This window comes from Agelaius phoeniceus, chromosome 6 (genome assembly GCF_051311805.1).
Source record: "Agelaius phoeniceus isolate bAgePho1 chromosome 6, bAgePho1.hap1, whole genome shotgun sequence".
NCBI classification, from domain to species: Eukaryota; Metazoa; Chordata; class Aves; order Passeriformes; family Icteridae; genus Agelaius; species Agelaius phoeniceus.
The window spans coordinates 14,671,345-14,687,066 of record NC_135270.1 but is presented as its reverse complement, the minus strand read 5'-3'; the positions used below and the strand labels follow the sequence as shown (position 1 = coordinate 14,687,066).

At 38.1% G+C, this 15,722-nt stretch overlaps 1 protein-coding gene across 10 annotated transcripts in view; it reads left to right on the top strand.

Annotated features, from left to right (window-relative positions):
* PLEKHA7 (pleckstrin homology domain containing A7) overlaps positions 1-15,722 on the top strand; it is a 145,820-nt gene that overhangs the window by 86,482 nt on the left and 43,616 nt on the right. For all 10 annotated transcript variants that reach the window (XM_077179855.1, XM_077179854.1, XM_077179857.1 and 7 more), the window contains 4 exons: positions 4,765-4,876; positions 10,473-10,577; positions 12,324-12,396; positions 13,605-13,705. In XM_077179855.1, the coding sequence (XP_077035970.1) occupies positions 4,765-4,876; positions 10,473-10,577; positions 12,324-12,396; positions 13,605-13,705 (391 nt within the window). The remainder of the gene's footprint in view (positions 1-4,764; positions 4,877-10,472; positions 10,578-12,323; positions 12,397-13,604; positions 13,706-15,722) is intronic.

Here is a 15,722-nt window from a genome sequence, read left to right as displayed (position 1 = left end):
TTGTCAACAGATGTTGACTGGGAGCTAGTGGGGAAAAGTGAGCACAAACTTGTTCAGGCTGCAGCAGACATATCTATTTAAAAGGACACATTTTACATCAGAAAAGTAATTTACAGTTGTGTAGAGATGATGAATGTGGGGACTGCTCTGGCCATTGCTCATCCTGGAAGCAGTCTTCTGGCAAGAAGATTTGGAAACAAGTTTTGGAAAATTGCACCAAGGAGTGATGTAATCCTAGCTTGATTATGACTCAGTTGTGAACCAAATGCCCTTGATTCACTTGATCAAATAAAAACTGGACACTTTCAGTAAAAGGCTGGGACTGTATTTCACTAGTATTTCCCCAAGGTGTTTAAACAATATCACATCAATTTTGCTTTTCAAGCTGAAATTTGGTTTTCTCAACTCCATTGTAGCTGGAACCTGTAACTTTTGAATTACATTATCTTTTGATCCTTACACTGTTCCTTCTTCCTAAAGGTGTTCTAATTTAGATTTCTTTTTTCTTTTAAATAGTGAATTAGTAATTCCTTATTTCCTAAAACATTCTGTGCTGGGACCACTATCAAATAGTGGGATTTGATAGTGGGACCGCTATCAAATCCCTACCTTGTGCTCTTTTTCCAAGCTTAGCAGTTTTGCTCACTCGGTGTGGGGGGTGTGTGTTCTGTATCCTTCACTAGCTCTGCTTGAGAGCCAGCTTTTCTACATGTCACTTTTAGGTTTCTTTTTTTCTCATGGAATGGTTGGTCATAGGTGACTGCAAGATTCACCCCATGAGCTCATTGTTTGTTATAATAATTTAATTGTACTTTTCCTTCTCCCTCTACTAATAATTCCTAATGTTCTTTGGCTGCTGTTACTCATTGAGCTGATATTTAAAAATAACCTTTCCTTGGCAATGTTGTTTTGATAAAAGCTGCAGAGGTGGTTTTTATTTCTTCCTCCTTTGAATTACTTTTCTGTTGTTGGCACTGAATTCAGTTTCACATCATGGTTGTTTGTATTTGAAGTTTATTTTTCTACCTGTTTCTGCCAGCATTTCAGTTTTTGTCTAGAATAATTTTTATTTTCTTTTGACTTGTTCACCTCACAGTTTTTAGGATCACATTGAAATAATCTGAGCATCTTGCTGTATGGGAAGCCCCTCCAATTCACAACTGCTTCTTGACCTTTGTGCTTTGCTTTCATCTTTTTAGTGAACCCTTAATCCACAAACAGACCTTTCTTAAACAACTGATGGAGAACTGAGAATTAATGATAAGTCTGCTAGACAGGTGTTTGTTGTTTACACATGCATTTCTCTGAAAACAAGCTATGATAGAATTACTGAGGATAGCTGTATATCATGTTTAGATTTCTCCTCCCATATCTTTGTTAAATAACAGTTCTTTAAGTAATTGTGGACAGAAAGGAAGAATCAGGCACATGCAGCCATGTGACTAATGTTAAACGTTACTAGTTGTTTATTAGGAGCTGTATAATATTTGTCATAGGAGTGTGTTTGCAAATGAGAAGATAGTACTTTAAAAAAATACAAGACTTGAACATAAAGGTAGACATATGGGGGGAAAAATATAGTGTGCTTAATGCAATGAGTGTTATCCTCTTTTTTGTGTGTCTGATAAAACCTGTGTATCACCTCTGGGGAGAGAGCCATCTTATTTTATCTATTGCATTTGGTTACTATAGCAGCAAAAATACCAGGTGGAGAGGAAAGAGGAGACCCAAACAACCCTAAAATAAGTATCTACCTTGTTTACATCTATAGAAACACCAGGAGGGTTGTTTTTTTTTTTAATCTAGCTGATTAGGAAATTTATTAGTAATAAAACTACATTGACACAATGTTATTGCATCGTGTCTGATTCCAACAAATAAACTTTTTAAGTTGCTGGTATGGATGTGGATCTTCCAAGTCGACTGATCTTTATGGTCTCTCGTGAGTATTGCATTTTCAATATGGGCTACTGGTGTAGTCATTGTTTTTTATTGTTCTTCTTCAGTGTTAGGGTTTTTTAATAACCCCAATGTTGGCAATGTAATTTTTTCAGCTGGTAAATATGGTTTCTGGAGACATACTAGCAATGTGTAGGTAGAGCAGGGAGTTGCTTGACAGGAGATATTATATAGAGTGTTATTTTCAAGTACTTAAAAATATTTACACAGTATTTGAGCTCCAAATGGACACACTGCAATTCTGTGTGTGTACTCACACACTTTTGGGAGGCAGTAAAAAACTAGCCTGAAAATAGTAGAACAGCATCACTATGAAGACAGAATGTGGTACCTTGGATAACAGATATTATCAAACATGTTTGGTAACAGAAGCTTTGAACTAATGTTTCTGAATGCACAGAGTCAGTGCTGTAGTCACTTATTTTTGAAGTTGAATCTGTAAATCTTATTAGGACAATGTTAATTCCCTTAACAGGCCAGGATGTTTCAGGTAATTCTGCATATTCTGTCTGTTTTTACTTGCTTTTAAAAACACTGAGAATATTGATTAGCTGTTAAAAGACTTGAATACCTGAGTTTTATGTTCTGATTTCATGCAAAAAATCCTACTGTATCCTTGAAATACTATATACAAATACTGAAATTAATTTGCAGTTTTGTTTTGCGTTTTCTGTTAAAGGTTGGGTGCAGCAAGTTTGCATCACCAGGTTTGCTGCTGAACTTTTTATAGGAGAATAACAATGTGCTTTCTCTTTCAATGGACTTAATGTGTCTTTTGCTTGCTATTTGAATTCTTCCATGGCAACTACCTCACATTTTTTAAAGAGCATTTTTCTTCTTGTGAATTTGAAGTTCGTCATTAATTTGATAGTACTAGAAAGGGAAAGCCTGGTTTCTTGGCAGTGATCACTTGTAGTAGCAAGTGGAAGAGAAATCACTGTATGATTGCATAGTAAATGCTTAGAAATTACATTTTTATCATTCTGTATTGTATTATGATTTTCTTATGATGGTCTTGTTAAACATATAGCTTATTTTGCTCTGTAATTCTTCTATTTTTTTTTTTAAGTGCAGTATGTTTAACCTGCTGTGAAACAGCATTTTTGCGAATAGAGAAAATCTGTTAAATCGGAGTAGAAATATTAAGTTAAAACCATTCCTCTGGGGTTATTTCTTCTTCATTAATTTTTTATTGGAAAGATTAATTCCAATTTGTCAAAATTTAAATTGTATTTTTCATTTTCATCAACAGGAATAGCTTAGTTAGGCAGTGTCATGTATGGGAAGTTTTTTAATCTGCATTTTGCAGAGACTGGGTTAAAAGGTGATTAAATGCTGAACCAGGGTAGCTGGTCCATAAGAGGTGGGGCAAATTGACTCAAACTGACATGATGAAGTTCCCTTGCTTTAAAGGATGGCCAGGAATTTCAGGGGCTTGCTGTAGGTTGTTCTTATATCTTGGACTTGAGATTATATATAAAATCTAGGAAGAAGGAATTTATGTCAGATATGCAAGATATAAATAAAATGGGACCTAACTTGTATTACTTACTTGCAAGCTTCATTGAAACCCTGGTCACAAATGGAAAAATATGGAAAAGCCACCTATCCAAGCTTTTGAACAGATAATTGTTCAGGTTGTAACTGAGGAAGAGCAGTGGTGGCAAATATTTTGTCCTTTATTAAACCTTGTGTTGAGCTACTAAAATCACAGACTCTTCTCTGTTCTCATGATAACTCAGAATTATTTATAATTCTGTGGTAACTCAGAATTATTCTGTTCTCTGTTGTGCTCAGATCTGGATTTCAGTGGTAGCAGCAACCATGGTTGGTGTAGCTTGTATACCATTTTTGGTTTTTCTAGTAAATGGCTTTGGTGACTGGGAAAAGGAAAATCAGGTGTTGTTAATTGTTTGTTTTGTTGTGTTTTCTTTTCTGATGTGACTCTATTGCCACTTGTTATTTGCTAAATTATGTTGTTAATGATTTTTGAAAATGCCACCTGTGGTTTTAATTTCATTTGATGCTGGTGTCGAGTTTGGCTGCTGAGGCTTCTCTTCACAGAGATTTTATTTTGCCCTTCTATCTATCCTCTCAATTCTTCATCTGGGTGGCTGTACTGAATTCTTACTTGTTGAACAGGTTCTTCTGGTAGGATTGACCTCACTTATGCCTTAAGTGGCTATCTGAGCTAGTTATCAGGATTTCTGGAATCTTAGGATGACTCAGAAATTATACATTTCTAACAACTATCTGCCTTGAATTGCACCATTTTGCTTAAAAGGTATTTTAATAATTCATATTGTGCTATGAATCATATTTTGGGCAGATTCAAAGATACAGCATTAAGTTAGTGAAAGATCTAACAGCAGTCAAGACTCAATTTGATTTTAAATAAAAAGCCTGTTATTGCCAAGTGCTGATTCCTGTCCTTTTCTCCCAGTACTGGCTCTTTCACAGGTTTGGCCAATTCTCTAAATTGGGCACAGTTTGGTTTCACTGCATAGGCCTTATTTTCTCTCTTCCTGCAATCCTTGTTAGATCTTGATCCTCTCTTGGGTTTGCAGACAATTTGGCAGGTTTCTCCTTCCTGATGCATAGACAAATACCAATCATCAGATGTCACTGCTTGGGAAAGACTTGAAATCTAAATCACAGGAGTGGCGCAAAGGAACCTGCAGATGCATGGGAAATATTTGACTAACTTGTCATTCATTTGCACACTGTGAATTTTAAGCATAAAAAGGACACACTGAATGTTTGAAACTATGTGCTTTAGACTATCTGGTTTTGTTTGCTTTCTAGACAGAATTCATCTATGTCCAACCAACAAGTAAACCAAAGGCCTTCAAGCATGGTCAGTGAAACGTCCACTGCAGTAACTACGGCTGCTGTTGATACAAAACCTGGCTCTAAGGTAAAGGAAAAAGCTATTTTTTTCAGCTTGTTGATCACAACTTCACTAATTTTTAAATCCAGTGTTCTTATGCTGATTTCAGTAGGGCTGTGGATTTAGCTAGAAGCCTAGTAGGACCTCAGAGAAGAGGTAATGTCTTCTACTCAGACACAAACCTTTTGACAGCACTGTGTATACCCACGTGACAGCATTGAATGGTGACTTCTTACATTGTGATTATTGGGACACAGAAAGTTTGAGACTTACAAGTGGAAGCAAATATATGTAATATTAGTATTTCAGCAAATGTTTTGGTGGTCCAGTGTACATGGCCAGAAGTGATGCATGATACCAGGAATTTGCAGTTCTTATTTTTTCATGAAATCTTACTGCCTTTCCTCCTCCTAGTAACAATTAAATCCTTTTCTGCCCTCACTGCATTGCACAAGCAGTGCAGGCACCAAGTTCACACACATAATGTTTAATAATAGAAAAGTCCATTCCTTGTCATTGACAAAGGACCTGTGTCCATTATTGAACACAGTATAATAAAGTGCTGTACTTGAAGTGTCACCATCTATTTTAATACTTCTTTGACCTTACAGTAAATTACAGAACAGTGAGAATGGTAGTGGGTGGATAAAAGGGATAGAGCAATATTGAAAGAATTAGCAGAGATAATTTTCTTAACTTTGACTGCAGTTCTTAAACTTCTCAGTTGTTTTTTTTAAATGCAAAAGTGGGCAGCCTTTTATGTAACGGAGTTTAAGAAAGGACTTCACCATATTGATTGCAAAGACCTTTTGTTTAGTTGGAATACTTAAAATCTTTTACTAATATTTTGATATGCTTGAGTACAGGAGGTGATACAATTTCATGAGAAGCTGAAAATTAATTTTTTTAAAATTATTTTAAAACCTACAATGTATAAGTTATTGAACCAACACAAAGATTGTAATGTATCATATCTCAAGAATGCATTTATCTTTAAAGTGCTAGATGAAGTTATCACTGCAAACAGTAAGCTTAGTAGGTTGCTTAAATTATTTGAAACGCTTCTTTTTGATGTTTGAAGAGTTGAATTTACCAAAGTATGTTGGCATTTGTTTTTACTGTATTTATCCTGCTAACTCTGATTTTTTAAAGCCTGCATTAGAGGCAGAAAGCTCATTTTTTCCCCTCTTTAAACCAGCAAAAACTTACTGGGGACCTGATAGGGTGCTTTGAGCTGGGGAGTTCTCCAGTGACACAGTTAGACTTAACTTGGCCAGGATCACACTTCTGCCAAAACGTGTGCATCCTCTGAGCCCTGCTCCTGCTGCTTCCCTCTGTCACCTGCTTGCACTGATCCAGCAGAGACCAAAAACGGGGACTGGATTCCATTCCCAGCCACCCCCATGCTGGGGGCGTGTCAGAACCACACAGCTGAACAGGAGGGTAATGCTTTCTTCATCACAGCTCAGAGAATGTCCAGAACCACCTCCCAAGGCTTTGGTTGATCTGGTTTTGGTCTCTCTTTCTATTCTGTTTGCAGTCCACTGTAAGGGTGGCTGTGCATGCTTATGGCAGGCACCCAGGTGTGGATTTTTTAACACATGGCAGCTTTAGACTTAGAATAAAGCTCTCACAGAGGCTTTGCCAGCACTTTGCTTCTCCACCAAGTTTGTTTTTATAAGATCCATTCTACTTTGGGTCCTTAAGATGAACCAACATCTTTCCTACATATGCTGTGTTTCATCATTGCATGTGTTAACAGGCTTGAAATCACTTCTCTTGTTTTGTACAGTCAGAAGATCTGTTGAATTCCTTCACAGTCTAACACAAAACTTATTTCAAGTGAACTAGTAGTGAGAAAAAAGGCTGTAAAATGACCTGTGTCCTCTGCTTTGAGATTGACTTTTAGGAGGTTGAGAATAGATTTTAAAGTCCTTCCATCTATTTCTAAATGTTTTCTCCCTGAATTCCTAATCATTCTTTCAAAGAGTGTGTTCTCAGATGCAGACATGAAGCACAATCATGTTCATGCTCTCTACTTAGCCATGGCTAATATTTTTTTTTTTAATGTTTCTAAAATGCGGTCCTGCAAATGCCATCACAGAATGGTGTATGCATAGTGCTGGAATCCAGGCCAAGTTCAGCCTTTTTTTCTATAGAGCTGTGCACATTTGGGGCCAGTATATTGATGCAGGAACTGTCTGAGTAAGTAATTGAAAGACTTGAGACCAATGCAGTCTATCCTACTCTTTGACATTTGAGAGGTATGAGGTTGAAGGAATAAAAAGCAAAAGGGCATTTTGATAAACTGCAATTATTCTCTGTCCCAAAGATCTTGTTCATAGCCAGTTCAATTACATGATTAACCATATTAAAAGCCATTTATTTTGATTAATAATTAAGGTTATGGAGGAATAAGGGTCTGCTTCAGTTTGACAGTAAGGTACATTTGGAATTTAGTCTGTTGAAACATCTCATGATGTAAATGAAAGTTTGTAAATGTTACTGTGCCACACAGGACTTTGGCCAAGTCAAAAATGAAAGGACTGTAGGGAATGTATTTACTATCTGCATTTTGAGAGCATGTTGGATGGGTTCTGCATAACAGAAGTGATTGAATTGTTGATGACACTGGTAGTTGCTGGTATTTCTCTGAGGTAAACTGGTGAGGAATCCAAGTAAAGAATGTGTCTAGCAGCTGGAGCAAGCAGTGGTGACAGGAATGTGATGTGCCAGCTCTGGGGCTGTCTGGAGCTGGAGTGCAGCACAGGGTCCAGTTCACAGCCACTGCATGGGAATGCTCAAAGTTTGGTGATTTTTTTGGAGAGTTTCAATTTTTTCTATCTGAAAAATAAGGATTAATATCTCATTTTCTTGGAGATACTGAAAGGATTCATAAGTTCATTTCTAACTGAAACACTGAGATTTTTTGACTTGAAGGGTTTGACTTAAACAGGTGGCTTTTTATAGGTTGACTTTTTAAAAATTCCTTCTAGGTTGAAAGTTCCATGTTTTATTATTCATATATATTTGCATATTTTGACCAAAATACAGTCTTCCTGTTTACTATTTTAAAAATCTGGTCAAAAAAAAGAGCCTGTCTGTACTTTTTTTGTTTGTCCTGTTTCAAAGAAAGAAAAAAATTACATAATATGTTAGCAACTTTCCTCCTCAGCTACATGCTACTGTAAGAAATAAGATGAGGCAGTGATGGAAAGGGATTTGAAAATTTTGGCTTTTGACATTTTTGAGTTTTGTTGCGAAAACTCAGCAGTCATTCACAAGCAAGTCAGCATAACAAATGCACTGAAGTCAAAAGTGACTTTTGTGTCTTCAGTGATACAGACAGCTGTGCTGACCTGCATTTTTAAACTTCTGCCAATGATATGAGAAGAATTCAAGTTAGGAACAGACTTCTGCAGTGCAGAGAAATAGTTTAAAAATACACCTTTTCTTTTAAACCGATTTCTTAGTATAGCCAGTGGAAACAAGGTGTGACCAAGTATCTGTTATGCTTTGCAGTATCTGTTGTGCTTTGTTTTATTCCAGAGCAGAATGAGATAATCAATACTGAAGATTAAAAGAGAATTTTAATTACATAAAGCACCATAAAATGATAATTTTGTTTCCATTATGGGTATTGGATTGACACATAATACACAGCCTTTGGACAAATTTTCCTACTCCTGTGCCGTAGATATTATTTGGTCCTTTGACCAAGTCCAAGGATGATTTTTCTACATTGTGGTCTGCATTTTAAAATTATTAAGATCAGAGAAAGTGCTTGATTAAAATATCTGATTAAAAAAAAACCCCAAATTTAAATGCTGCTGTAAGGCTAGATGAGCTGCACTTCAACTGCTCCTCAGTTCCTTCACCCTTCCAAAGATCTACATGAGAGAAAGATTAGGAAACTAAATTCTGTACATTTTGTAAATTGATTTATGTTCAGCTGCAAAGTACAGATAAAGTAAAAACAAAATAAAAATAGATTTTTGACTTTTAGAGCTTTAGCAAATTTGGGCCTCATTATTTTTCATCACCCTTTTAATGTAGCTGTTGTATCGTAACATTTGGCAGCAATTTCTAAAAACTCAATTTTCTTGTTTACTTCTCATTTTTCTTTACAAAAGCCCTTACATGGCTGTGTTTGCCCACAGCCAGTGCTCTGCAGCCTGTGGGCTGCAGGTCTGGCAGAGACAAAGCCTGGGAGATGTGGTGATGCCATCCTGACCTGACTTCTTCTATGAACTGGCTTTTGCCAGCTGGATGGTAGGGGCACCTCCTCAGAAACCTGTCCTACAGCCTGCCCTGCTGAGTTTGTGCCAGCAGCCCTGGACAGGGGGACAAGTATGGGCTTTTTCCTCAGGTGAGCACCTGTGGTGCCCTGGGTGCTGCTGGGTCTTGTGCAGGCTCTCACTGAGCTGTCTGGGGAGGTGGCAGTGCTGGGGAAATCCTGCTCCTCACTCCTGTTAAATCTGCCTCACTGCTTTATATGCTGTAGCACCAAAAAAGAAGTGCATTTTTTCATGCTGGTTTTAGCTAACCCTTCATTAAGACAGGAAATTTAGTGCAGGTTGGTAAAGTCTGGCCTTCATCAATCAATCAACAGAATCCATTTAAAGTTATAATATTCTGCTAGAATTATTTACATTATAGACAGCAGTCTTCTAGTCCAGATGTTGCCTGACTGGCAGGAGCAGTACATTGAGATTTTTTTTCTGATGTTATCCCTTGTGTGTGATGAATATACTCGTTTCCAGAGCTGCTGTTTGCCTGCAGAGCATCTGTACCCTGACAAGCTCAGAGATTAAAAAGAGAGACACTGTAGGAGAGAATTTGGGCAGCTCTTTTCTTGGAGAACTTGGCAGCAACTGTAAGGGTGGTGTGTCCTGAAGCACTTGGAGGAGCAAACTGGGCTGAGGCTGGAAAAGAGCAGGCAGATTACTCATTGAGTGATTTGTGCTTTTTCACACATGGATAGGCCTTGCTTGTTTGTGTTTGAAATAGTTTTGTCCATGTGGGTCAAAACTGAGGTTTCAGTAAGACACAGATCATTACCTAGGCCTTGTGGTTTCCACTGGCTGCTGTGTAGGTCTCTTCCCTGGTAGTGTCACTGTCTTCTCCTTTTGTTTGCAGGGCCAGAGTCCAAGCATTTTATTAAGCTATCAAGGTTGTTTGAATTTAAACAGGAAGGAAAAAGTAAAATCCACCAAAAAGACCCCATCAAATCCCCCCCCAAAAAGCCAAACAAAGAAGAGCAAGAGTAAGATTCATCTGCTCAAAGTCCTGTGTGTGTAAGAGACTTGTGCAATATTTTCCACAGACTTGCATGCAGCTCTCAAATATTTTTTCCAAGCATAGTAAAATTTCCACAGTTCCGCCTTCTGACTTGACCCAGCAGTGCTGCTGCTCTTCAGCAGGAGCTGGCACACCATCCTGATGAAGGTGGAGGATTGACTTTGCTCTGTTGTAAATATCATTGCCTGTTTACTTGCCCTTGAAAATGCCATGAGGACTTTGTTGCTGTGTAATGAAGTATAAGTTATTGCAGTGAGAGTGTTTGTAATATGAAATGAGTCTCAGTACGGTTTAGAAACCACTGCTCCATTATACTTTGCAGGTGGTGAAGACTGGAAGCAAAGTTCACAGCTTTGGAAAGAGGGAACAAGCCATCAGGAGGAATCCCAATGTTCCTGTGATAGTAAGAGGCTGGCTGCACAAACAGGTATGCATCTGATCACCTGGTTCTGTTCATATATTCAGTGCAAGCATCAAGGAGGAGCCAGTGCTTCCAAGGACCTGAGAAAGCAGAAGCTCCAGTGTTGGTGGCACAGGGCAGTGCTGGGTACTTCCACAGGCTTCCATAGTGAGGAATTTGTGCTTGGCAAGTGTGAAAATCAAGGCTTACAAATGGGTTTGATTCAGAAGAGTAAACTGATAAATGGACATCACCATCACAGCTGAGTGTTGAGGCTGTAACTTTGTTATCTAAATGTGGTTATTTTCCCTGGTTTATCCTGCTGGCTCAGTGTCAGGCTGATCTTTGACTCCCTCAGAACACAGTCAGCCTGAGGCTGGCTGTGAAGGCCTTATTCTATCTACTTGGTTATGCCCTTCTACCCTGATCAAAGGCTTCATTCCAGTCCCTATGCCTTTTTGTTCTCCAGAAGCAGGAGGGGGAAAATTATGGGAAATGGGGCCATGTAGCCAGCTGACAGTAGCCAGCAAAGGCTGGATTATAGAATTTCATTCAATGAACAGAATTCTACAGCTGCTATGTCTTGAACTCTTAAGCTGACAGAAACACATCTTTGAGTGTAATAAGTAAATAAAGCTGTTTGTTATATGAGAATAATTCCCCTGCTTCTCATTTGGCAGCCTGTGTCTACTGGATTATCACCAGAGATCCAGCAGCTAGATTTAGGGGTGGGCAGGAGAAGGCTGAAATCTGAGGCTTACAATTATGGTTTTACATGAAAGTGAAATAGCTGACAGCTGTCTGCTTCCTCCTGGGTGGAGAGATGTAATTCTGCTGTGTTCCACTCTCAGCTCTGTTGACATCCACTACCCAAGTCCATTAGTTCTCAGGACAGAATCAGAACTCAGGCACAGTATGTGTTGCCATAGCATGAGAATGGGAAGGGGAGAAAGTCCTTCCATAGTTAATTTGATTGCAGGAAGGAGGAGGGAAATAGCTAGGGCAATGTTGTATATCCTATTTCCTTCTGTCCCCTAACCTGCTTGTAAACCCTTAAAATCTGAAGGTGCTTTTTATCCTGCTGGTCCCATCGAAGCCTACCTGAGCTGAACAAGTTGTACTTGCCTAGGTTAAAGTCTGGCAATTTTAAAAGCTTCAGAAATTAATTTCAATGCAAATAATCCTCATTCTGACAAGGTTATCTATATCTATACCTATATATATCTCCACAGGCATATTATATTATACTTCATTAAAATTTGCACATTATGCATCCTGTTTTATTTCCTAAGGAATATTTGATTAAATTACATTTTAGGCATGGGTAACATATGGTGATTGAATTATAGGATATCATTGCCTGAAATGTGAGGTTATACTTCACAGCTGTGTAGTGATTTTCATTTGGTCTGCAGGCAGTCTTTGTTGGAGTTTGTGCCATCCAGAAACACACTTGGTTTCCTTATTGCAGATAAATGTGAGCAGATAAAATAAGCATTGGTTGTGTACAAGGTTAATCTGAATGCTGTTAGGGACGAGGGTTTAATTACTTAATGAAAATTAGCAGTTTGACTATTCTGCCCTCATTACTTTATAGCTGGATGTTTTGCCTCTCATCTTTCTTAGTACACAATATTTTGCCAAGATAGAAACCATTTGTTTTGCACTTAGTAATCATGTTTACCTAAACTCCTGGTAAACTACTCACTGGATCAACACTGTGTCTGTTAACTTTCCTTAAATGAAAAGTGTCCCACATTTCTTGCATTTCAGGACAGCTCTGGAATGAGGTTATGGAAGAGACGATGGTTTGTGCTTGCTGATTTTTGTTTGTTTTACTACAAAGGTGAGTAAATATTAGCTGTTTTGAGTTGGTATGAACAGTTCACCTGTACAAATCATGGTGAATGCATGAACTGACTGAACTCTTCAGATAAAGTTAGTTGTTCTGAGATGAACAGTGCAACAATTGCTTGGCCAGATATCTTAAATGCACAGCAAATTCCAGGCCAGAGTAGGGGAAGCAAAGGATGCTGTATGATATTTTTTCACATGATTTATGTTTGGTGATTGCCACAGTTTACTTTGCAGAACATCTGACTGGAATAAATAAGATTTATCCTATCTCTGGTCTGTGTTCTGGTACCTACTTGCTTGCACTTGGACATCTGAGTTTTTTGAGAATGTGCTTTGGTCAGATCAGGGCATGGGTTCAGTTTTAATCTAAGGGACAAAGTAAGAGTGAGAACTTCTGAATCCAGTAATTCTGCCAAAAAAAAAAAAAAGGTTGAATGTGATCTTAGACCAAACTAGGTATTAGATAAGGTTATTTTCAAGTTTTGAATACTTCATGTGCTACAATTTTTGGAAAGCATTACAGAATCTCAGACTTGGAGTTGATATTTCTAGATGCTGAATTTCTGCTGTCGATCTCCTGGAGCCAGCAGCAAGAGAGATTTCCTAATTATAGCCATTAGCCTGGATGTCCAGTGCTGAATGGAAGGTCCATCATGTTTTGCAGCCTGTCACTGTTCATTTGGCACAATAAGCTTTATACTTCAAGTGTATTCTTCTGGCTGAAGCTAAAAAGCAGCATCCAACCTCCACCCCCCCCAAGAAAAAAAGAAAAAAAACTGAATAAAAACTCAATCTGATTAAGAAAACAAACTCCAAACTTTTATTCTTTAAAACTAAATCATTTTTCTTGCATGTATTATTGGTGTTGAGTCATAAGTGAATTTGTGTCAGAAGGGACTTCAGGAAGTGTCCCATTCCAGTGCCTGGTGAAAGCAGGGTCAGGAAAGGAGTCAGCCCAGGTTGCTCAGGGTTTAATCAAGTCAGGCACTGAAAAGCTCCAAGGATGGAGAATGCCACAGCTTCTCCCTTGGCCTGTGCTCCTGCTGCTCTGTCCTTGGGAAAATGCTTTTCCTGATGTTCAGTCTGAGCCACTGTTGTTTCTGCTTAATGCCCGCTTTCTCTGTGTCCATAAAGGAGAATATATTGTTAGCCCACTGAACAGTGCAGGGAATTAAATTCTATTTCTTTATTCCACAGACAGCAGAGAAGAGTCTGTTCTGGGGAGTATCCCATTGCCCAGTTATGTCATATCTCCAGTTGGACCTGAAGATCGTATAAATCGCAAATTTTCTTTTAAGGTACATTTGCAAAGCTTATCAACGAATCACAGTTTATTTGCATTAGAAAAGCTGCTGTTGTAAACAAGAACACCATCTGTTTTCCTATTTTACTTGTTACTAGCTTTTAAAAGCAGACAGGTTTATTGACTGCCTGTTCAAATGTGACATAGCACCTTTTTTTTTTTTGCTTATGAATTGACATTCACGTCTGTTACTTTGTAAGTGTCCTTAGAGCTTAATGAAGTGTCCCTGAGTAAAGAGCCTGTTTCTAAAATCAGAAATTAGTATTGACAAGTTGTTCCAGTACTGTGTACAGATTGAAAGAAAAGTTGTCTTATTTACTTTGTAATAGAGTAGCTGATCTCATAATGGACTGATGTCTATTTGGTTTTGTTGTGGTTTTTTTAAAAAGAAAAGAATCAACTCAGATCTCACAGGTAGAAAATGACAGCACTTAGTCATCCTAAGTGATATGGACTTTCTAAAAGGAAAAAGTACTCTTGTTTGATATAGTTTATGGGTGGTTTTGTGGTTTTAATTTTTCTAAAAATAAATGTAATTTTATAATTTACAATTCTAGTCTTCATTATAAAAGCCCACAGTAACGAAATAAAACTGTATTTCTTGATAGTGCCAAAACCTGACTACTCCAAATGGTTGTTAAAGCTGCTGCACTTAGGCAAAGTTGAGAAACTTCCATGCCTGTAGCGGATTTAAAGTCAGAGCAGAACTTGTTTTTCTATCAAGCAAATGTACTTAAAACTAATTTACAAATCAGGTTTTGATCAGGCACACTTAGGAGATCTAGAAGGAATCTCTGTTTAAATATTTTCTGTGCTGAAATTATGAAGAACATGTGACTTTCTCTTGCATTTTGTTTTTTTTTTGAGTTGTTTTAAAGTTGAGACTGCCTTTTTTTACTTTCAGTTCTATGTTAAAGTGGATAGTGGTTTGAAATTTATTAAGCAAATATTAACTTGGGAAATGTGTTTAAAAAAGACCCAGTGCACTTTGTGGAAATGTTTGTTGTACTTTTTCAAATGCATTAAGCATGAGTTATCAGGATAAAACTACAAAGAAGTCTTTGTTTAAGAAAAACATTCCACCTCCAGTATTTACTGAGTGTGATTCATAAAGCCCTCCTTTTCTAGAGCCTTTTCCTAGGAGGAGGCATGGACTGAAAGAGGGGAACTCAATGTACTCTTCTAGGGTTCCCTGCTTTTTGTTTTGTTCAAATGGTGTTTACACACACTCTTAAGTCACCACTGGCCAAGTGGAGTGGAATCCATGGTTTGGTCATGGTTAAACCTTTCCAGAAGCAAATGCAGACTTCTGCTCATTTAAGGATATCATACCTGTATGAGCTCTACCAGCTATTTCATCTGAGTCTTTTTCTGGAAATACCATGAGACTTTCCACACAGGGTCTATCTATATCTATTGATATAGGTAGAAATAGGGTGTTGATAGCAAAAGAAAGTTTATGCTAGCAAACTCTGTAAAAAAATAAACATTTCATGCGTAAGTTTGTCAGGCCAGTTGTAACTCTGCTTTAGGTGTTTGGTGATTGACTGCAGGCTGGGAGCTGCAGTGTGATTTTATTCAGACCTAGCTCCAAGGGCAGCAGGAGGATTTTGTGCAGTTCCTGTGGCACAGACCCTGTCCAGCACTGATGTTCAGTGGTCACAGAGTTGGCTGTGGGCACCCCACAGGAGGAGCACCCTGTGCTGGCACCCATCACTCAGCAGCCATTGCCTTTATCTCCTCTCTTCAGAACACCTCCAGACCCAGAGCCTAGTGGGACATTCTGTCTCACAGTGTAGCACAGCCAGAAATAGAACACACAAGCAGATTAAGCCCAAAATAAAGATAAGACTTTTTTTTTTGCATTGAAGACCTGAATGAGTGGGAAAATGTGCCATGGCACTTTTTACATTTGGCCCATTCTTTGTTGAGATTGTTGTAAATCTTCTGTTAAAACAGAAGGATTGCCTCCCATTTGAAGCAGGAGTGAGTTTGGAAGCTAGGGAAACAGC